The sequence below is a fragment of the Budorcas taxicolor genome, chromosome 2, assembly GCF_023091745.1.
Source record: "Budorcas taxicolor isolate Tak-1 chromosome 2, Takin1.1, whole genome shotgun sequence".
Taxonomy (NCBI): domain Eukaryota; kingdom Metazoa; phylum Chordata; class Mammalia; order Artiodactyla; family Bovidae; genus Budorcas; species Budorcas taxicolor.
Genome location: NC_068911.1, coordinates 145,886,051 through 145,910,708, shown reverse-complemented (window position 1 = coordinate 145,910,708; position 24,658 = coordinate 145,886,051). Strand labels below are relative to the sequence as shown.

The 24,658-nt window shown below is 36.0% G+C and overlaps 1 protein-coding gene across 1 annotated transcript in view; it reads right to left on the bottom strand.

The window, feature by feature from the left end:
* SPAG16 (sperm associated antigen 16) overlaps positions 1-24,658 on the bottom strand; it is a 1,101,103-nt gene that overhangs the window by 1,041,692 nt on the left and 34,753 nt on the right. Inside the window, exons 4-5 of the mRNA XM_052636122.1 lie at positions 20,884-21,002; positions 14,131-14,268 (exon numbers count right to left, since the gene is read on the bottom strand). Of these exons, the coding sequence (XP_052492082.1) occupies positions 14,131-14,268; positions 20,884-21,002 (257 nt within the window). The remainder of the gene's footprint in view (positions 1-14,130; positions 14,269-20,883; positions 21,003-24,658) is intronic.

Below are 24,658 nucleotides of genomic sequence, written 5' to 3'. Positions count from 1 at the left end.
TAGTATAGTAGAACAGATATATTCAATTACTCTAATAGTTACATGTATCTACCTAAAATACGGGGTACACCAGTTGTTAAATATGCTCTAATGAATAAAAAAAAAGATATATGATTATTAGTAACACTGTATATCTTTATAAATGAATTTAAACTTTATAAACATTTAGTTTGACTCTACTAACAGTTAGAAGTGGACATGGAAAAACAGACTGGTTCCAAATAGGAAAAGGAGTACATCAAGGCTGTATATTGTCACCCTGCTTATTTAACTTATATGCAGAGTACAGCATGAGAAACGCTGGGCTGGAAAAGCACAAGCTGGAATCACGATTGCCGCGAGAAACATCAATAACCTCAGATATGCAGATGACACCACCCTTATGGCAGAAAGTGAAGAGGAACTAAAAAGCCTCTTGATGAATGTGAAAGTGGAGAATGAAAAAGTTGGCTAAAGCTCAACATTCAGAAAACGAAGATCATGGCATCTGGTCCCATCACTTCATGGGAAATAGATGGGGAAAAAGTGGAAATAGTGTCAAACTGTATTTTGGGGGGCTCCAAAATCACTGCAGATGGTGATTGTAACCATGAAATTAAAAGACGCTTACTCCTTAGAAGGAAAGTTATGACCAACCTAGATGGCATATTGAAAAGCAGAGACATTACTTTGCCAACAAAGGTTCGTCTAGTCAAGGCTATGGTTTTTCCAGTGATCATATATAGACGTGAGAGTTGGACTGTGAAGAAAGCTGAGTGCCAAAGAATTGATGCTTTTGAGCTGTGGTGTTGGAGAAGACTCTTGAGAGTCCCTTGGATTGCAAGGAGATCCAACCAGTCCATTCTAAAGGAGATCAGTCCTGGGTGTTCTTTGGAAGGACTGATGTTGAAGCTGAAACTCCAATACTTTGGCCACCTGATGTGAAGAGCTGATTCATTTGAAAAAGATTCTGATGCTGGGAAAGATTGAGGGCAGGAGGAGAAGGAGACAACAGAGGATGAGATGGCTGGATGGCCTCACCAACTCAATGAACATGAGTTTGAGTGAACTCCAGGAGTTGGTGATGGACAGGGAGGCCTGGCATGCTGCAATTCATGGGGTTTAAAGAGTCAGACATGACTGAGCGACTGAACTGAACTGAACTGAACTACTAAAAGCTGTCTTATTTTCAACAACTTAATTTATTACTTAATGAGCTTATATATTTTTTATCTTATCTGAAATGTAAACCATAATGGGTTAAAAAAAAAAAACAGAAAAATAATGCTGAAAGTTTCTTGGGCAGAACCACAAATGTGTAGCATTGCATTAACTCACTTTTCAAATACACATTTTAAGTCCTACTGTACTCATCCCAGGAAAGAAAGCATAGGAACTGACTGAAGTATTGGACCTTAAAGCCTTTCTGACCATTAAATTGGTTTTCAGAGACTTGCTTTCTGTTTGCAAAAATGAAGTCTACTCAGTAAAACAATTTAAACTCACTTCATGGTGATGCTTTTCCTATTATGAACTTTCTGCTGCCCAACTGTTTAATAAAAGAAAAACAGAAGTTGTACTAAAAAATAAAGTTTGAAATAATCATATATGCAATTAATATTTAAACTATCTAGTATTTTTTTATTATATTAGTAGAACATCTTTGTGTTTAAAAGAAAAATTTTATTAAGAAAGATACAAAATATAGAAATTCTATTTCAAGTACAATGAACTTGATATTCAGTGAAACATTCTATTTAGATTGTTCATAAAGAACATACTACTTAAATGCTTTTTCTTAATGAGATAACAGAATAACTATTTAACTTACCCATTTCAGGAAAGCAGCAAATTAAAATATATAAATAAAATATAAAATAGCAAGATACTCATAGGTTTCACACTATAAAAGATCTGTCCCCAAAACTCCATGTTTAACATATAAATATAATTTAATAGTGTATGTAAAAAGTTATTTTTAGCTTTAATGCTCCCAGTAAAATAATTTTCATTAACTGAATAGCTTTAACTAAGTATTTTGGAGTGAACATTTAATAATGGATTTGTTGAGTTATTGTTTCCATAATTTGGCAAAAGGTACCATATAAACATTTTCTGATTTCCATGCACCAATCAAAGTAGGCCATCTTTGTTGTGTATTTTTTCTCACATGTAAACTTGAATCAAAGTGATTTTTGATAACAGTACAATTGTCAACTATTTTATTCTCTTCAATTGGTTAGAAATAAATTAGTTTAACCCACTACAATTACTACTGGAATAATTGTCAGACGGTAAAAATGCCACATAACTATACTAGATTCAAACTTTCATTATATTCTTAACCAATAAAAGATAGGGATACACCCATGTCTGGAAAAAATACCTTCTTAATTTAACAAGCAATTACCTAAACACTAAAGCATGAAATTTCATGGGTCCCATTATTATCCTTATCCACAGTGTGTGTTTCGGAAAGTCATTAAATTAAATAGGTCTTCAGAAAAGCTGGGTACTCTCTGACCTTTCATAGAAGTGTATTTTGCAAGGGAAATTAGGGTCCATTAGTAAAGCACCTAATGTTTTCTTAATATTAGCAGCCATTAATTTTCCTTATGTCCATATTTTCTGACAGAAGATAAAATCAAGCATTTCATTAATTTTAAAATGGTAGATTTTTATCTTCTATTTAGTAGTTCCAGTCAGTATCATTCCTGCTTAATCTTTCAGTTCAGTTCAGTCGCTCAGTCGTGTCCGACTCTTTGCGACCCCATGAATCGCAGCATGCCAGGCCTCCCTGTCCATCACCAACTCCCGGAGTTCACTCAGACTCACGTCCATCGAGTCGGTGATGCCATCCAGCCATCTCATCCTCAGTCGTCCCCTTCTCCTCCTGCCCACAATCCCTCCCAGCCAACTCTTTGCATCAGGTGGCCAAAGTACTGGAGTTTCAGCTTTAGCATCATTCCTCCCAAAGAAATCCCAGGGCTGATTTCCTTCTGAATGGACTGGTTGGATCTCTTTGCAGTCCAACGGACTCTCAAGAGTCTTCTCCAACACCACAGTTCAAAAGCATCAATTCAGCAGCGCTCAGCCTTCTTCACAGTCCAACTCTCACATCCATACATGACCACAGGAAAAACCATAGCCTTGACTAGACGGACCTTAGTTGGCAAAGTAATGTCTCTGCTTTTGAATATGCTATCTAGGTTGGTCATAACTTTTCTTCCAAGCGTCTTTTAATTTCATGGCTGCAATCACCATCTGCAGTGATTTTGGAGCCCAAAAAAATAAAGTCTGACACTGTTTCTACTGTTTCCCCATCTATTTGCCATGAAGTGATGGGACCGGATGCCATGATCTTTGTTTTATGAATGTTGAGCTTTAAGCCAACTTTTTCACTCTCCACTTTCACTTTCATCAAGAGGCTTTTTAGTTCCTCTTCACTTTCCGCCATAAGGGTGGTGTCATCTGTATATCTGAGGTTATCGATATTTCTCCATAAACCTTTCTGGTCTGCATTGTATTTTCTTAACATAAAAGCCCAACAAAGGAAGACAGTATTTTAAATGAGCAAGACTTAACTCCAGAGGAAGTTATTTAAATTACCATCATAAAAGGGAAAGGATGCCTGCTCCTAAGGAATACTATGAAAGAGGCAAAAATCATCAATCAACTACTCAAAAAATTATTAGAAACTTAACTAAAGAGCCAAAATGTTAAAAACATACATTCACATAAGCCCTCATATTTGTCAGGCACAGCTGCAAATCTGAGTATATACTGAGCACAAGATAATTCCCTATTATATGGAGCTCATAATGTAACAAAAAGTGAATATATCAGATAATTAGATGTAAAAGGCACAAATATCAAGCTTTTTCACAAATATACAGTATTTAAGATAATCTAATAACTGGAATGAGATATACAAATAGAACACTAAAACATATGAATACATCAATCCATCCCCCTAAAATGTATGGATATGAAAATATCTGTGTATACTCACACATACACATTCTTCCCAAATTTTAACAGACTGAACTCAATCTTAATCCTAATGCCACCCCAGTCTTTCAATAAAAACTGACAAAGTGAATCTAAAATTTATATAAAATACAGGATCTAGAATAGCTAAACAATCTTTAGAAAAGAAAAACAAAGTTGGAAGAGTAATCTATCTGACTTTAAGAACTTAAACTTGCAGCAATCAAGAGTGTGGTATTAGCATTAGCATAAGGATAAACAAATAGGTGAATGGAACAGAAAATAGAAACTGACCCACAATTATAGAGTGAAATTAATTTTCAACAAAAATGCCAAAGAAATTCAATGAAGAATAAAAACTCTTTCTAAGAATGGTTATGGAATAATGAATATCTATTGAAAAGAAAATTAATCTCTAGCTCCTACCTCACAGAATGTACAAAAATTAAAGTAGGCTGAAAATACAAGTTCTAATTTTTTTTTTTAAGTTCTAGATTTTTGAAGGTTTTAAAAGGAAAGAGAATATATCTTTAACCTGGAAGTAGGCAATGGTATCTTAGCCAAAATATCAAAAGCAGTATTCTAAAAAAGATAAATTAAGACTTTATCAAAATTTAAAACTTCTGCTCATCCAAAGACACCATTAAGAGAGTAAAGAATTGAGCCGTAAACTAGGAAAAATATTCAAAATATTCTGACAAAGGATTTGTATCCAAAACATACAAATAACTCTTAAAACTCACAAATAGAACAGTTGATGCAACAGAAAAAAAAAAAAAAAAAAAACAGACAAAAGACTTACACAGAAAGCATCATATTCAAAATATTCTGACAAAGGATTTGTATCCAATATACAAAGAACTCTTACAACTCACAAATAGGACAACCAATGCAAAAAAAAAAAAAAAAAAAAAGCAGGCAAAAGACTTAGACAGAAAGCAGGATGGATGAATGGCCAATAAGCACAAAAAAATGTTATCAGTATCATTAGTCATCAGGAAAATGAATATCAAAACTACAATAAGTTGCCATTATACAACCGCTAAAATGGCTGAACTTTGAAAGTCTGACAAAACTCAGTGTTGGTGATAATGTGAAGTAATTAGAGCTCTCATATATTTCTTTTGAGAATGTAAAATGACTCAACTTGAATGCTGGAAAATGGACTAGTAGTTTCTTAAAGGTCTACCCTTTATAAAATTACATTCTCAAACCGGTCAATCCTAAAGGAAATCAACCCGGAATATTCACTGAAAGAACTGATGCTGAAGCTGAAGCTCCAATACTTTGGCCACCTGATACAAAGAGTCAACTCATTGGAAAAGACTCTGATGCTGGGAAAGATTGGAAGCAAAAAGGAGAAGGGGGTAGCAGAGGATGAGATGGTTAGATATCATCACCAACTCAATGGACATGAATTTGAGCAAACTCTGGGAGACAGTGGAGGACAGGAAAGCCTGGCATGCTGCAGTCCATGGGATCACAAAGAAACATGACTTAGCGACTAAACAAGTTTTTACCAAAAACAAAGAAAACACACTTTCACAAAAAGACTTGTACACAAATGTTCATAGCAGTATCATTCACAATAACTATAGCTGGAAACAATTCAATAGAAAAAGGGTAATAAATAAATTCTGGTATACACTATACAATAGGATACTACTTAGCAATAAATAATTCAGATATCATCACCGACTCAATGGACATCATTTTGAGCAAACTCTGAGAGACAGTGGAGGACAGGGAAGCCTGTTGTGCTACAGTCCATGGGGTTGCAAACAGTTGGACACAACTGAGCAACTGAACTGAACTAGCAATAAAAGGGAACAAATGAATCATAAATGAAAATATCACAGTTAAATTTTACAGACTTTAGATGAGCAGAAGAAGCCAAACACAAAGAAATGAACATTCTGTGATTCCACTTATGAAGTTCTCCAACTGGCGAAACTAATCCAAAGCGGAAAATAATATCAGAACATTAATTGCCAGGGCAGGGAATGACAAAGAAGGGACACAAAAGAAATCTCTGGTTAGACAGCAATGCTCTGTATTATGAGTTGGGAGGTTATAAGACTGTCTGTCTGGATGGCTCCATCTCTCTTTGTAAAACATCACCTCTGCTCTTCCATAGAACTGCTCTCTGGTTTCCAACCAGGAAAACAGTTAAAAATAAATCTCATCATTCTGGAAAATAAAAATTCCCCCAGGTATCAAAGTATAAAAAAAAAAAAAAGACTTCATTTGTTTGTCAAAATCATGTAGCTAAGATATGCACGTTTCAATTTATATAAGTTATAACTCAAAAAATGATAAAAATAATAAATGGAATGTGGGGTAGAGTGTCGGGGGAAACAAATGAAACAATGGTAGAAAGTTGATAAGTGCTGAAACTATCTGACTGGCTCATGAGGTCCATTATTCTATTTTTGTTTACTTTCTATACGATTGATATTTGTTTAGAATTAAAAACTGCATATATGTAAACAAATAAATAAATTGCCTTATACCTGACTTCTGGAAAAGATACCACTCTTGGGTCTTTCTTCAGTGTTACTGATGCTGTTAATAATAAAGCTGATGAAGATGATAATGCTATTCCACCCACTTAATAATACTGTGTACTAGATACAATGCTCATTACACTGTGATGAATAAGACAAGCACAATCTTTATATCTCAAATGTATAAACAAAATGAATAAGGAAATAAAACATATGCATATATATATATATATATCCACAAACTGTAGTGAGTGTTCTGAAAGGAGGAAAAAAAAAGGATGTTTTAATATAGAATATTGATTTAATCCTTCTCAAAGTGAAAGTTGCTCAGTCATGTCTGACTCTTTGCAACCCCATGGACTATAGAGTCCATGGAATTCTCTAGGTCAGAATACTGGAATGGGTAGCCTTTCCCTAGGGGATCTTCCCAACCGAGGGATTGAACTCAGGTCTCCTGCTTTGCAGGTGGATATTTTACCAGCTGAGCCACTTTACTGAGCACTTATCATGTGACAGATATTGGGTTAAAAACTTTAAAATGATGCCCTCAAGGATAATGTCACCCCACTCACATATGTGAAAACTGAGAGATAACTATATTTTTATAGCTAATAAGTGGCAGACAACATGTACTTGTGCTACTCTATCCTTAATACCTGGCCTGATATTATTATCCATCCTGAGTAAAAGTTTGGGGTTAGTAAGTAATGAAGAATTTGATAACAACATATGTGTTCCTTTCAAGGACCTAATTTTTCCATAAGGAGCTGGTCTGACTTATTATGTAGTAATGAGATAAGTCAGCCTATAAGATTATGCAGGATATAATGCTCTCCCTAGTTCGATTATGTCCTCCATCCAATCTACTTTCCATACAGGAGCCACTTTATATTATTTTTCTCCTCAAAACTATCCATTAGCCTCACATCCCACTTAGAGAAAAAAAAAAAAATTCTAACAAAGGCCTCTACCACTTACCCAAATGATCTAGTCACTATGGTCACCTTACTCATCCTCCAACAAGCTAAGCTGTCTCCAACATAGGTTCTTTGTATTTCCTTTTCCTTCTGCCTGGAATTCCCTTTTCCCAAGTTGACACATGGCCCTCTCCTTCAGTTTTTCCAGATAACTGAGAGGATTTCTCTCACTATCCTGTATAAAGCAGTGTATCATTTATTTGTCTCCTTTACTTGTGTTCTTTTTCTGCATAGCACCTACTGTCACCGGATTCAACATGTTCTGTCAACATCCATGTGTAGTTAGTGGCCATCTCATTGGACAGCACACCTTAGAGAGCGTAAACAGCATGAAGGTAAGCTTGTCTGTGAGGCACAAGGAGGAGGCAGAAGAGCACATTCTCACAGCATGGGAGGGAGGAGAAGAATGAAAAATAGGGTGCCCACTTGACTAGAATAGTCAGAGTGAAAGCCAAACTGCAGAATATTTAGTATAAGTTCAACGTTGCTTTTAGTAGTAAGACATCCAATTAAGAACAGTTGCACTATCTACATCAGGGGGTCTCCAGCCTCTGGGATCCAATGCCTGATGATCTGAGGTGGAGTTAATGTAATAAAACAGAAATAATGTGCACAAAAAATGTAATGAGCTTGAATCATCCTGAAACCATCCCTCCCACCCCAACAGGTACACTGAAAACTTGTCTTCCACGAAACCACTCCCTGGTGCCTAGAAGGTTGGGAACCACTCATCTACATTATTAGCAAGAGACACAAAATGCTAGTCAAGATACAAAAGAAAATAAAGATTTCGGATCAATAAAATCGGTAATTTTTTATTTACCACAGATTGAAGCGAATATTGTGGCAGATCAGCTAACAAATAAAACAAGGTTTATGCTGCTGCTGCTGCTAAGTCACTTCAGTCGTGTCCGACTCTGTGCGACCCCATAGATGGCAGCCCACCAGGTTCCCCCATCCCTGGGATTCCCCAGGCAAGAATACTGGAGTGGGTTACCATTTCCTTCTCCAATGCATGAAAGTGAAAAGTGAAAGTGAATTCGCTCAGTCATGCCCGACTCTTAGCAACCCCAGGGGCTGCAGCGTACCAGGCTCCTCCATCCACAGGATTTTCCAGGCAAGAGTACTGGAGTGGGGTGCCATTGCCTTCTCCTCAAGGTTTATGAAATTATGTCTTCACTATGAAAGATATCTCTAAGTGATATTTTTAGTGTTCATGCAACTAACATTTTTCTGCAAATATGAGAGAGGTCACTTCAATTCTAGACCTCTGAACTTAAAATAATTTGTTGAGGCTCCCCTGGTGGCTCAGTGGTGCAGAATCTGCCTGCCAATGTGGGACACACATAGATTTGATCTCCGATCCAGGAAGATCCCACACGGCACAAAGCAACTAAGCCCATGTGCCACAAGTACTGAGCCTGTGCTCTAGAGCCTGGGAGCTGCAGCTACTGAGCCCATGTACTGCAACTACTGAAGCCCATGTGCCCTAGAGACCCTGCTCCACAAGAAGAGAAGCCGCTACAATGAGAAGCCCACTCTCCACAATAAAGAATAGCTCCCCACTCGTCACAACTAGAGAAAAGTCCATGCAACAATGAAGACCCAGCACAGCAAAAAATAAATTAATAAATAAAATTACCAAAAAATAACAATTGGGCCACATTTCAATATAAACATACAATTAGATTCTAATCTTCCAACAAAGAATGTCAAACTACTACTCATATCATTCCTCCAGTATCTAGTATACAATATTAATTTATTCAATGTAACTATGAATCTTTTTAATAATGTTATTTTTCCCTTAAAAACATCTATAAAGTAATTTTGCAAGCAGTTTTGTCCCAAACTTTTTCATATCAATATATAATTGACACATAACATTATATCAGTTTCAGTTCAGTTCAGTTCAGTCACTCAGTCGTGTCCGACTCTTTGCGACCCCATGAATCACAGCATGCCAGGCCTCCCTGTCCATCACCAACTCCCGGAGTTCACTCAGACTCACGTCCATCGAGTCAGTGATGCCATCGAGCCATCTCATCCTCTGTCGTCCCCTTCTCCTCCTGCCCCCAATCCCCCCCAGCATCAGAGTCTTTTCCAATGAGTCAACTCTTCACATGAGGTGGCCAAAGTACTGGAGTTTCAGCTTTAGCGTCATTCCTTCCAAAGAAATCCCAGGGCTGATCTCTTTCAGAATGGACTGGTTGGATCTCCTTGCAGTCCAAGGGACTCTCAAGAGTCTTCTCCAACAACACAGTTCAAAAGCATCAGTTTAGCTGTACTGACTGGATGTTTACATAAATTGCAAAATAATCACGATAAGTCTGGTTAACATGCACTACTATACACACAGATATACCATACACCAAATTTTACATCTTAAAAGATAATCTACATTTGCAGCAAATAAGGGAAAGCCTCTGTTCTAAAACTGCCATTGCTTAGAACAGAGAAAAAGACAATTTCTTTTTTTAATTATAGCAACTCAATTATTTTACAGTGAAATATTTTCCCTTTTCATTTCTTCCTCATGCTTCATCACTGCCGATTTCAAAAATAATAATGATGTGATAATTTTTGAAAATCTAGGGATGACAGCCTTTAGAGATATTGATAATAATAGCTGACATTTTCAAAGCACTTTGTGATTTACACAGCTCTTTAATGTAGACTGTCTTGTTTAATTATCACTTTACTCCCTAGGAGTTAATAATATTTTGCATAATTATTCCCAGTATAACAATAAGGAAGTTAATAAGTAGCAGAATATTGGAAGCCAGGTATTTGAACTTTTAATACAGTACTCTTTCCATGGCAAATTTCCTCTAGACAAATATTAAGCTTACACTTATATGATTTTGCTGATTTTTCCAGATACATCACTAAATGCTACCAGTTTAATCAAGATAATATAAAACACATCTGTAACCCGATTCTTTTTACATATTAAATGTTATTATTATTATTAGCATTTGACACTATATTCATCTTGCTTTAAGAAAAAGTCTTAATCTTAAAAAAGTAAACTTTAATGTAAACTCTTTAAAGAGAATCCTATGTTTAGCACTTAATTGTTACTGGGAAAATATCCTCACAAGTCAAACTGAAACACCTGTGTGATGCGCCTTTGGAGAAAAATCTCCCCAACCTCTTCTGCATCATAAAAGAGTCTTTCCCAATCCAGGGCTTGGCCCAGGACTCAGGATCCTGAGAAATGCCATGGAATTCAGTTCTCAGTGGATCAGGGCTGTAATGGATGTTGGGGAAGAGACAGACACGTTCTCACATATGTAAGGAGACCTGCTTATGGTGTATATCATGTGCTACATGACATGGAGGGCCATCTCCAACAGACCATTAAGGGATACAGAATGCAAAGACATGTCTCCCATAGAACGCAAAGACCTCGTGAATCTCCAGACATTTAGTCCTACCTATCCATTTAAGATATGAGAAAACTGAGACTCAAGGATGAGGGTCTGATCTGAGATGTCTGTGTGATCCAAGCCAGTAAGGTCTCAGGCTGAGACTGTTGAAGTTGGAGCCAGAGGAGAAGACTGTGAAGATGAACGCCCAGCCAAGGCCAGGACCAGAGGAAAAAGTGTGGGCCCTTGTGTGAAATGTAAGGAAGCCTCCCTCTTGGGGCCTTCCTATACAAATATATCTATGGGAAGAAAAAGGTATGGGGAGAAACTTTCCTCAAATCTGCAGCTACTTCAGTGCTTTCCAGTAAATGCCCTCTATCCCTTAAAAAAGAGAAAAAAAAAAAAAAAAAAAACCTGTGTGATGAGACTTACAATTTAGAGCAAACTTGTAGCATGGCAGAGGTAGTTTTGGGAATTTTGTACAAAATGTCAGTCTCCATTTTCTGAGAAAGCATCCAACAAAACAGGCAATACATGTCATCAAAAAGGGCTGTGAAGCACAATGTGCTTAATATTCATTCAATGATATAAATGTTAAGCATTTTATAAAGGGTCAAGCAGCTTTCCTTCAGACTTTCCATGTCAGGTAGATTAAACTAAATAAATATTTTCCTTTTCTAATTTGTGTAAGTTTAATTCTACTGAGTAAGATAGATTTGAGAGATACCATAAGACCACTGAAACTAAAATTATATTTTAGTAAATACATGTAGATCTTAAAAACAGTTACTAATCTGATACTAACCTAGACAGCATATTAAAAAGCACAGACATTACTTTGCCAACAAAGGTCCATCTAGTCAAGGCTACGGTTTTTCCAGTAGTCATGTATGGGTGTGAGAGTTGGATTATAAAGAAAGCTCAGTGCAGAAGAATTGATGCTTTTGAGCTATAGTCTTGGAGAAGACTCTTAAGAATCCCTTGGACTGCAAGAAGATCCAACCAGTCCTTCCTAAAGGAGATCAGTCCTTAGTATTCATTGGAAGGAATGATGTTGAAGCTGAAACTCAAATACTTTGGCCACCTGATGCGAACAGCTGACTCATTTGAAAAAGATTCTGATGCTGGGAAAGATTGAGGGCAGGAGAAGGGGATGACAGAGGATCAGACGGTTGGATGGCATCACCGACTCAATGTATATGAATTTGGGTGGACTGGGGGTTGGTGATGGACATGGAGGCCTGGCATGCTGCGGTTCATGGGGTCACAAAGAGTCGGACACGACTGAGCAACTGAACTGAAGTGAACCTGACATTTTAGTAAACATGAATAAGAGATTTCATTTGAGTGATATCTGTATGAATCATGCTTTTTAACATTAAGTTAATAATTTACACAGATAATAGTTTGTATCATTTTGATTATATTTATTAAATATAATAGTCAATAAACAACCAGTAATAAAAATGATTATTTCATATTACTGGGACAAATCTCACTGCAGAAAAAAAGCTCTATATATTCAAAAGAAATTAGCAAACTCAAGCAATAATTCAAAGGAGATCAAGATCTGAAACAATATGCACTCTGAAAAATCTGCTGGGTCACATTCCCATTGCATCCATTATGCATCTATACAGAATCATAGTGAGTGTCAGAGCCAAGAGTGCAAACCACTTCTGAGAAATGGAACTGAGAATAGAGAGGATGGTTCTAGTAGCATCATTCTGTGGATTATCGTACACTTCTATCCAAAACCCCAAGTAGTCTATGCATAGATAATATGATGGAGGAGGAAATGGCAACCCACTCCTGTACCCCTGCCTGGAGAATTCCATGGACAGAGGAGTCTGGCAGGCTACCGTCCAAGGGATCACAAGAGTCAGACATGACTGAGTGTCTAACACACACACACACACAGATAATATGAAATTTGTATAACTTGCAATATACAATTTTACAAGTGCATATAATGACTGAATAAACAATCATACACATTATTTTTATTTACTGCCACTTTTCAAAAATAGAAGCTTATTTTAAATGTTTCCTTCCATTTGCAATACAGTCTTGTTTCTTTAGGCTTTTATACAAAGTTCTTAGAAAAACTACGTTCCTATACGGTAGTTCTGTTTATCTGATTTTTTGTTTTAATATGATTCTTTTAACAGAAAAGCCTCTCTTTAAATGTTTAATAAAAATTAATGAACAAAGCATAAACTGGCTCTACTCCATATTTAAGTATTGATTTTTCATCTAACATTTTCTTAGATGAGTAGAGATTCACCTCAAGTCAACACATTCACATATTTGTCTTTGCCAGAATAACACTGCCCATTTATCTAAATCTGTTTGCCAAAAAATTGCTTGTCTTTCATTAATTTTAGAATGAGAGAAACCTGCAGGGAGATTTGCTTTCTGTTAAGTTTCTCCACTGGGCATAAATTCATGCTACAAAATTACAAAATAACAGTTTTCTTTGGGGAATTTTCAAATACTGAAATTCCTCTCCTAAGAGTACACTGGGGCTTCCAGGTGGAACTAGTGGTAAAGAGGAGACATACCTATGCAGGAGACATAAGAGACGTGGGTTCAGTCCCTGGGTTGGGAGGATCCCCTGGAGAAGGAAAGGGTAACCTGCTCCAGTATTCCTACCTGGAAAATTCCATGGACAGAGGAGCCTGGCAGACTACAGTCCATGGGGTTCTTTCTTCCTCTAGTTTTTCTATAATATTATTATTATTTCAGAAATCAGCTTACTCTCATGGGAAAAGATTTCCACAAACCATATCACTTTCAAAATACATAAGGAAGCAAATGAAAGTCAAAGTGAAAAGAACTGGGCTTCCCTGATAGTTCAGTTGGTAAAGAATCCACCTGCAATCCAGAAGACCCCAGTTCAATTTCTGGGTTGGGAAGATCCACTGGAGAAGGGATAGGCTACCCACTCCAGTATTTTTGGGCTTCCCTTATGGCTCAGCTGGTAAAGAATCCCCCTGAAATGCAGGAGACCTGGGTTCCCACAGGTAGCAAATGTTACGTAGCACATTAACAACCTCCTGCACAACCCCCCTCTCATCCCACTCTTGATGGTGAATTACAGTTGTGAGTGTTTTGCTCATCTGTTCAATTAAGTTGCTGGTGAAGCCTTTCACATTCTTTCCAACTTACACTGACATATAATTCAGTTCTCCAGATCTAAAGCTCTGGTGCATAAACCACCATCCATATAGTAGCAAACTCAAGCCTTATTTTCATTTAGTCCAAAATAGAAAAAAAAAAAAAAGTTATTAAAAAATAACGTACTCAGCTGCTTGTTTATAGTGCTTCAAATCTTTCTTCAAAATTTTGTTCTCATTTTCTAAAAGCATGTTCTGAGTGTAGACATCTGGAACAATCCCACCATCTCTAAGTTCAGTTATTCCCTTCTGTATTAACTCATACCTAGAATAAAATCAAACAAAAGACTTCATATTGTTTCTTTCTACTAAATTGGTTTTACTTATGTACATTTCAAAAAGTTAAGTATAAGGGAATGTTTAGTAATAAGTTCCAATATTACTTTTTAAACTAAAATGTCAATATTCATAATATATTTTTAAAATGAAATGCTAAGTATCATCATGGTGCATAAAATATAGCTTCTATGCTCCAGGCACTCGTCTAGACACTGGTGAAATTAACAAAAATGTCTAAGTCTCTACCTATCCAACGGAGTTTCCATTCTAGTATGGATGGTGACACATTCTATGAATTAAAGCGAGATAAGAAAAACAGATACTAAAGTAGAGAGTGATGTGCTATTTTATCTAAAGCGGCCAGAGAAAGTATACTGGACTATTTGATCAGGGACTTGAAGGAAAAGAGAGACTAAGCCATGTGGATATGTGGGAGAGAAGCAATCTTGGCTGACAGAAAAATATGTGTAAAGGCCCTGAGATAAGGAGGCGTTTGACACGTACAATGTAAAGCAAAAAGTCAGTACATCTGGAGTATCTGGAAATGGAGCCAACTAAGTGATCAGGAAAGAAAGTGGTGAGAAATAAGTCAGGAAAGACAGCACAGAGCCAGAAACAGGAATGTGATTTTACTCTGAATTAGACCAAAGTCACTGGGAGGCTTTGAGAGATAAGAGACGCTGAACAGACTTATGTTTGATAAGGATTAATCTACCATGTCTTTGAATAAACTGGCTCTAAAGAATAAAAAGTAGAAGCAGAGAGTCTTCCGTAAGAGTTCAGGAGAGAGATGGGTAGATTAGACAAAATTTGGTAGCAGTAGACTGTGAGAAATGGGTCCCTTCTGGACATGCTGTGAAGATGAAGCGAACAGAATTCGCTTACAGATCAGATACCATGTTTTAGTTAAAAAAGAAAATTGAGGATGACTCCAAGGTTTTTGGCTGAGCCACGGACAGACATTTAGTCAAATGGGAACAAATGCAGTAGGAATTTGGTGTTTAGAGAAATCAAGGAACCATTTCTATCCATGTTAAATGCACTATGTCTGGTAGGTAATTAAGTGAAAATAAACATTGTAAGTACACATCAAAAGTTAAGGGAAAAGTCAGGACATGAAATTTAAATCTGGGATAGATCAGTAAATAGATACAGTTTAAAGTCACAAGATTGAATAAAGGCCAGTCAGGAAGCAAACATAAAGTGAAAAGTAAGAAAGTTCTAGGACTATTTTGAGATTGGGAAGAGAGGAAATACTACCAAACAGAGACTAAGAAAGAGAGGGGTCAGTGAAGCAGTGAAAGAAAAGGAGAGTACTGTGGCTAAGGGACCAAATGAAGAAAGCACTGGAAGAAGTAAGTAATGCACAACAGTGACAAATGATATAAGGAGAAAGGACAGGAAGAATACTAAGGATCAACCACTGAATTTGCCAATATAAAGTCACCGAAAAAAGTTTCAGTAGACTCATGGAGGGGCTTTCCTGGTGGTTCAGATGATAAAGAATCTGCCTGCAATGGGGGAAACCTTTGGGAAGATCCCCTGGAGAAGGGACTAGCAACCCACTCCAGTATTCTTTCCTGGAGAATTTTATGGACAGAGGAGTCAGGCAACCTACAGTCCATGGAGTCGCAAAGAGTTGGACACAACTGAGTGACTAAGATGCACGCGCGCGCACACACACACACACACACACACACACATACACAAAGTCATGGAGATGAGAGTGGAACTAGAGTAGGAATGAGAAAGCCGGAAATGAAGAAGTGGCAACAAACTCTTTCAAGAAGATAGACCATAAAAGCAGAACCTAGGAAATCAGGATGACCCTGAAGAGAAAGTGGAGTCCAGAGTGTTCTGTCTTCTCCTATGTTTTTAATACATGACATATTATTGTACATCTTATGCTCATGGCAGTGATTCAGCAGAGAGGGAAATCTTTCACAGTGCAGGGGAGAGAGGGGACAACTGCAGGAGTCATGTAGTGAGTAGGCGAGAGCATCTAGTAGAGGAGAGTCGGCCTCAGATGACAGTGTCTATGGCTCAGCCATGCAACAAGAGATGGAGAATGCTGAGATCAGAGGCAGTGGGTTGGTAGAAAGGAAACAAGACCTGTGGAACATCTATTTTCTCAGTGAAATATGAAGATGCATCAGAAAATTATTTATAAATCGGTTAATAATTTGTTTTAATCATTATATGTAGCAATTAATAAAGAAAAAAATAGAGCATAGAAAAAACATTGCAAGTAATACAGTTATTAACCAAAATTCCCTATAAACCTTGCTATTAAGTGAAGTGAAGTCGCTCAGTCGTGTCCGTCTCTTGGCGTGCCCATGGACTGTAGCCAACCAGGCTCCTCTGTCCATGGGATTTTCCAGGCAAGAATACTGGAGTGGATTGCCATTTCCTTCTCCAGGGGATCTTCCCGACCCAGGGATCGAACCCGGGTCTCCTGCACTGTAGACAGACGCTTTCCCGTCTGAGCCACCAGGGAAGTCAACCTTGCTATAGATGAGCTAAATATAAGTTTAAAATATTAAATTTTCAGCATTTTCATATTATATATCTTAGCTTTATTAATATATTACACATTAGTAGTCATATGTTTTGTGTTATGTGTTATATATCTTATCTGATACCAAAAAAGAGCAAGAGAATCCTGCTGAATATACAAAACTTCAAGACAACTGAATCAAGATCAAGCGATATTTGGGCTTCCTTGGTGGCTCAAATGGTAAAGAATCTGCCTTCAACAGAGGAGACCTGGATTTAATCGCCAGGTCTGGAAGATCCCCTGGAGAAGGGAATGGCTACCCACTCCAGTATTCTTGCCAGGAGAACTCCATGGACAGAGAAGCCTGGTGGACTATAGTTCACTATTTGCCAAAACTTACAAAACAACACATATTTAATCATAAAATCACTTTTCTATCCATATTTGGACTGTGGTTTATACTTATCTCAGAAGAGAAGACATAAGGACTGACTAAAGTGTTGAACCATAAAGATTTTCTGACCATAAAATTGGCTGAGGGATGGGATGGGGAGGGAGGTGGGAAGGAGGTTCAGGATGGGGGACGTATGTACACCCATGGCTGATTCACGTCAATGTATGGCAAAAACTACTACAATATTGTAAAGTAATTAGCCTCCAATAAAAATAAATAAATAATTTTTTTAATTGGCTTTCAGCCACTGACTTTATTTAATGCAGAAAAAAAACTCTAAAGAAATTATTTCAATAAGAAAAAAGTGACAGTTTAAAAGTCCTTTAAATTAAATACTATGTAAATAAATTAATACGTGGTAAAAGTTGTAACTGCACTACCCACATTTGAGTGATTACATATTACCCCAAATTTTATTGACTAAAAGCAGCAATATTTACCTTGTGAAAATTTTAGAAACAGACTACTAACTTATCATTTCTTTTACAATTTAAGAGAAATTTAAAATCAGTTCAGTTCAGTGGCTCAGTCATTTCTGACTCTTTGCGACCCCATGGACTGCAGCACACCAGGATTTCCTGACCAAAACCAACTCCCTGAGCTTACTCAAACTCATGTCCATCGAGTTGGTGATACCCATCCAATCATTTCATCCTCTGTCGTCCACTTCTCCTCCTGCCTTCAATCTTTCCTACCATCAGGGTCTTGCCCAATGAGTCAGTCCTTTGTATCAGGTAGCCAAAGTATTGGAGTTTAAATATTATTAATAATTGCACTATTACCTTTGATGGCATTTTTATTATCAGCCAAACTTCAGTGCAGTGGTAGACACAGAAGCTAAACTGGTGAGAAACAAGCATGTAAAAGAATAAAGAAAGAAAATGAAGTCCCTGTTTTACAAAAAACATTTGGCTGTAAAGGGAAAAAGAGTTGGAGTGAGTTGGAGGTAATAAGAGGAGAAGGTAGAGGCAAGAATGTACATTTTGGGTGAGTTAGCCCTGACCTTGTTAACAGCCAGCAGAACAATCCAGAGGAGGAAAGGAGATGCTTGACATGCTCAGTCAGGGTAAATAAAATATACTACCATATTTTCTCCATTGTAATACTCTAATTTTGCCCCCAGGGAAATAATCATTGTTCCCAGAGCACTTCTAAATGGCCATAAAAATATTACTGACTAAACCCACAGTATAGACTTTTCATGGTTCATAGAACATTATATATATATATATATATATATATATATATATACACACACACACACATGCATATATACATATATATATACAGATATATGTATAATAATTTTGTGTGTGTAAAGGGCCATAAAATAAACATTTATAATTTGGGGTGAAAATAAACATTTATAATTTGGGGGGAAAAGAAAAGCTTTCAAGGTCATATGGTCTGTTGTGACTAACTTCGCTGTTTTATGTAGCAGTGTGAAAGTAACCACAGACAAACAGATAATACCTAAAAGATAGGTCATGGCTGTGTTTCAGTAAAATTTTATTTACCAAAATAGGAGGCAGGTTAGATTTGGCCCCAGGGTCTGTGAAAGTAACCACAGACAAACAGATAATACCTAAAAGATAGGTCATGGCTGTGTTTCAGTAAAATTTTATTTACCAAAATAGGAGGCAGGTTAGATTTGGCCCCAGGGTCTTAGTTTGCTGGCCCCAGATTTAATGGACTTAATATAATTACTGTTTGAAGAATGAAAAAACATAAGTCAAATTCTACTGCCCAGGTGTTTTGGTTTGGGGAGTTTTGTTTGCTTGCTTTTTGTGGATTTGTTTTACAAATCAACAAGAGGGAAACATTGTTTCATCACCTTTTGTAAGATTAAATGAATGTATAGAAATGATAAACTACAAGTGTTCTTCCCTATAATAAGAAATTATAAAAATACATGGCAATCCACTCCAGTATTCTTGCCTGGAGAATCCCCATGGATAGAAAAGCCTGGCAGGCTACAGTCCATGGGGTCACAAAGAGTCAGACACGACTGAGCGACTAAGCACACATTCCTATACACTTACTATGCACTATAAACAAAGGTTTCTGATCAAAGTAAAACATGTTTCATTTGAAATAAAACTATCCAATATAGTATAATCTCATTATAAACAATTTGTAATCTCATTATAAACTGGCAGCTAGGGATCAGAATAAAATTATTTGAACCACAGTATTATTAAACCCAAATAATGAAGAGATATTTATACAAATCTTACTTTAAAATCATAATATTACAATAAATGATATGCTTACTTAGGGTTTCTATAAACCTTAATATTATTGCACTTTTCTGAAATTTCATCTAGCAATTTCAAATTGCTAAATTTAAAAGGATAATATTTCAGCAAACACCTAATTAAGAGTATACTTGGTTCCAGATTTCTCCAAGGGAATCATTTCACACTTTGGCACAACATGTAAGCACTACATATCCTAACCCATAACTTTAGAAGAAAAATAGGAAACTGAACTACATTAATCATCATTTCATTAGTAATGCAAATTAATCATCTATCTATTCTGACAAAAATATATTCTCTAATACATTTGTAATTATTTCATAGGGACATTATTATAAAAATTATTCACACAATCTCTAGATTTAATAAGAGTATTATTTTTCTACCATCAAACCTGCTCTTTTTTTAAACTGTATTAGTAAAAAATGGCTCTCCTCATTAAATGTATTAACACTAAACATGCAATTTAAAATAATGAAACTGATTACCTTTATATGAATGGTCTCTGTAGATTTGAACAAAAACAGCAAAATATAAAAATTAAATCAAAGTTGGATTAGTAGATATTAACAAATTGTGCCTATATTTAAAATTATTATAGGATTGAACTCCAAAACACCATAAACAATTTTATATATCATATTATTCCTTCTTTCTATAACATGCAATGACTTTTAAAAAAACAAAACATTTATTATCCAATTATTTAATAATATTTTGTTAAAGAATGCTAAGGAGCCCAAAAATATGCCTGATGACATTATCGCTATAGCGAAGGAATAAAGACAGTATGCCCGCTGATTTTCATAACAATAAGTTATTAAAATTTTCAGTTATAACAAGAAAGACTTGTGTAGGTATCATCTGACAATGTAATTTCACTTACTTATAAATGAAGGGACATTTATAGAAAAAGAATCAGTTGTGTGAGTAGAGAAGAGCAGGGCATTACATTCTAAGAAAAACAAGCAAAGCAGTACTGTTAACAGGATGTATCTTATGTAGGAGATAATACTCATAATTTGTAAAAGATATTTTTAGATATTTCATTAAGTAGCCCTGGATTATATAACTCCAAGAGATGTCCCATTTTCTCGATTCTTGAGAATCACTTAAATTTGAGTATTTAGAAAAGATATTTAATTTAAAACTTTTTTGAAATTGATATCCTGATTGTGTATGTGTTTGTGCTGCGGTTTCAGTGGCAGTATTGGAAAAAGTTTCTATCCAGCCCTTTCATTTTACATAAGCTGTGTCACTCAAAGTCTTTTGAGATGATTAAAAGTATACATGTATACATCTATACTTTAAATAATGTTACATTATTTAAAGTATACAGTAAATAATGTTAGTATTTCCAGAAAACTATTTATCTACTTAGTTATTTACCATTCAGATTGAAAGCAATCAAGAGTTCTGGTCATTCCCATTTTGATCAGGAAATTGCAAAGAAAGTCTTCTATTGCTTCAGGTACTGTATGCTTTGGAGAAAAGACTGTTTTCTGCTCCTAAAATTTTAAAGTGAAATTATTTATTTAAAAACTATCAAAGCTTTAATTGTACAGCTAGGCCTTACATTCATTCATTCATTCACTTTTTAAACAATTTTGTTGAATATTACGTCCAGGAACTATTTTAATCACTAGGGACAAAGCAGTGATGAAAACAGACAAGACTCAGTCCTTATAACTAATAATCAAGTGAATGCGGACAGAAAAATGAGTAACTAAATTAAAAATATACAGTATCGCCGATGATGCTAAGTGCCTGGGGGTAAAAGCAGAGGGTTGAAGTGAGGGAAAGCCACGTATGGAGCAGATATGTGTGTGGAGCTGGTCTGCTATGTATGTAGCATGATGAAGAATGATTACATTGAGAAAGTGACAGGTGAACATATATCTAGAGAAGAGGTGGAGTCACATTCCAGATATAGCATCAGCAAGTACAAACGCAGACAAGACTGTGATTGGACTGTCCAAAAAACAATAAAGGGATCAGCTTGCCCTAACAATAGTATATAACACAGTCAAAAAAATAAAAAATAGTATGGATTGTTTAATTCTTTTACTTATTATCATTATAAAAAGAAATGTGGTTTTGGTGCCTATATTTTTAGAAACACTACGGAAGAAATTATGCACAATAGAGCACCCTGTACTCCTATTTCATAATGGAAATAAATAAGTCTATCAACTAGATCAGAGGTGAGTTAACTTTTCTCATAAATAAAGTTTACTAGAACCCCACCATGGCCACGTGTTTAGATATTTGAGAGTATTTCTGAATAAATATACAGGAACATATCTTAGAATGATTCTTTGAGAACTATTGATAAATATGTTAAACAGCATAGTAGTTTTGTTCAGTTAATTAACCTCCCACAAACACTATTTCAAAGAAATGTCTCATATTCTTAGAGGAGGAGGTAGAGAGTTGATGTCAGGAAATTTAACAATTACGTGATTTAGGAAACTTGCTAATGTCATCTTTAAAGATCAAAATTATAATTTTATAAAAATTATGTTATTATAGAATTATGGTGAAAAAAAGGACCTTTGAGACTGCACCTCCAATATTAGCAAAACAAAAAACCAAAAACTAAAACTGCTAAATAATTACCCCCCACAAATGGCAATAATATGCTCAAAAGAAGTCTCATGCTATAGAGGGGAAAACCCAGCTTGAATGTAAGTAGACTTTTTTTCAAAAAATTACATACAAATATTTTTAAAGAATATATGTGTGCATGTACATGTCTATTCTTATTTCTTCTTACATGTATACTTAGAAAAAAGACTTCAGTTTCAAGAAACAATTGACAGTATAACCAAACCACATATTCATTATAGATTAATAACATTTCCTATCCTCTGAATTTTTTTCATTAATCACTCTAAATATAATAAAACACAATTACTTTGCCAACAAAGGTCTGTCTAGTCAAGGCTATGGTTTTTCAGTGGTCATGTATGGATGTGAGAGTTGGACTGTGAAGAAAGCTGAGCGCCAAAGAATTGATGCTTTTGAGCTGTGGTGTTGTTTGTAGAAGACTCTTGAGAGTCCCTTGGACTGCAAGGAGATCCAACCAGTCCATTCTAAAGGAGATCAGCCCTGGGTGTTCATTGGAAGGACTGATGCTAAAGCTGAAACTCCAGTACTTTGGCCACCTCATGCGAAGAGTTGGCTCAATGGAAAAGACTCTGATGCTGGGAGGGATTGAGGGCAGGAGGAGAAGGAGATGACAGAGGATGAGATGGCTGCATGTCATCACGGACTCAATGGAAGTGAGTCTGAGTGACCTCCGGGAGTTGGTCATGGACAGGGAGGCCTGGCATGCTGCAATTCATGGGATCGCAAAGAGTCGGACACGACTGAGCAACTGAACTGAACTGAACAGATATTTTCAGAGTTTAGAATCATTGCACCTATCAAGGAAACTGATACTGTATAGAACAGAAAGTTCAAAGTTTACGAAATAAAACGTATCAATTCTCAAATAGATATATATATTTTATATATATATATAATATGTATTACCAAGATTTAAAGAAAATTACAACAATTGATTTAAATGTCAACTCTTCAATAAATAAATAATCCTTGTTAATTTTTAACAAATAAAGCTATTTACATTACTTCCAAATTTCAAAATTTTAATTATTTCAAATATATTCAATACCCTAGTAGTAATGTTGTTTTGTTTTCAAACTTTAATAAAAATTCTAAAAGTCCTCATTGAATTGGGACTACTACTGTCCTCTAACATAGAGGAAAATATATGCTGATCATAAACAGATGTAATAATATCATAACAAAAGGAAGCTGGTTTCATAAACAATAAATATTCTTAAAACAGAAAGCCCATGGCACAACTCAAAGTTAGTTTTTGAAGACAAAACACTATAAAAACAAAAACCAAATTATAAATATAAAGCTGCAGTACTTATCACAATATAAATCCATAATCAATTTTAAATGCCTAAAGGAAACTTTTGTGAATTTTCTACATAGTAATATTTCTCTAAAGAGCTCAAAAAAAAAAACAGATAAAAACTAAAAAGACAGTCAATCAACTATAAAATATGTCATAAATCTAGAAAGTTAACTCCTGCAAAGTTAGGAGTTTGAGTTAGCTTTTGAGAAATTGATAAGAGAATTACTGATATTTAGTTCAGAAGATATGAGCTACTACATCGAATTTATTTCCCAATTGCCCTTCTTGGATTTATCTTTGGATTTATAAACAACTTCTAGCATGATAACAGATACAATTATATTTTGAGTCACAATTTTTTCATTCAATGACTCATTTATTCATTCAATTATTTAACTGCTATACATTTAGTGCCTACTATGTGTCAATCATTGTGTTAGATGTATCTATGCTACCAAGTGGAGAAGGCAATGGCAACCCACTCCATCACTCTTGCCTGGAAAATCCCATGGATGGAGGAGCCTAGTAGGCTCCAGTCCTTGGGGTCGCGAAGTCGGACTCCACTGAGCGACTTCACTTTCACTTTTCACTTTCATGCATTGGAGAGGGAAATGGCAACCCACTCCAGTGTTCTTGACTGGAGAATCCCAGGGATAGGGGAGCCTAGTGGGCTGCTGTCTATGGGGTTGCACAGAGTCAGACACAACTGAGGCGACTTAGCAGCAGCGGCAGCAGCATGCTGCCAAGAGTAGTACATAAAGTATTTTTTTAATGCTCCTCAACTTAATGATGAGGCTTCCCTGATAGCTCAGTTGATAAAGAATCTGCCGGCAATGCAGGAGACGCCTGTTCAATTCCTAGCCCAGGAAGATCTGCTGAAGAAGGGATAGGTTACCCGCTCCAATATTCTCAGCCTTCCCCTGTGGCTAAGCTGCTAAAGAATCTGCCTGTAATGTGGGAGACCTGGGTTCAATCCCTGGATAGGGAAGATCCCCTTGAGAAGGGAAAGGCTACCCACTCCAGTATTCTGGCCTAGAGAATTCCATGGAGTGTATAGTCATGGGGTTACAAAGAGACTGACATTACTGATTTTCACTCACTAACTTAATGATGTAAGAAGGAAGATGATGAGCAATACATATCATACAACTGATATGTTTATCCACTGCTCATCATTCAAAATTTTTAAATTTACCTATAAATTACTGCATAGAGATGTCCAACAGACAA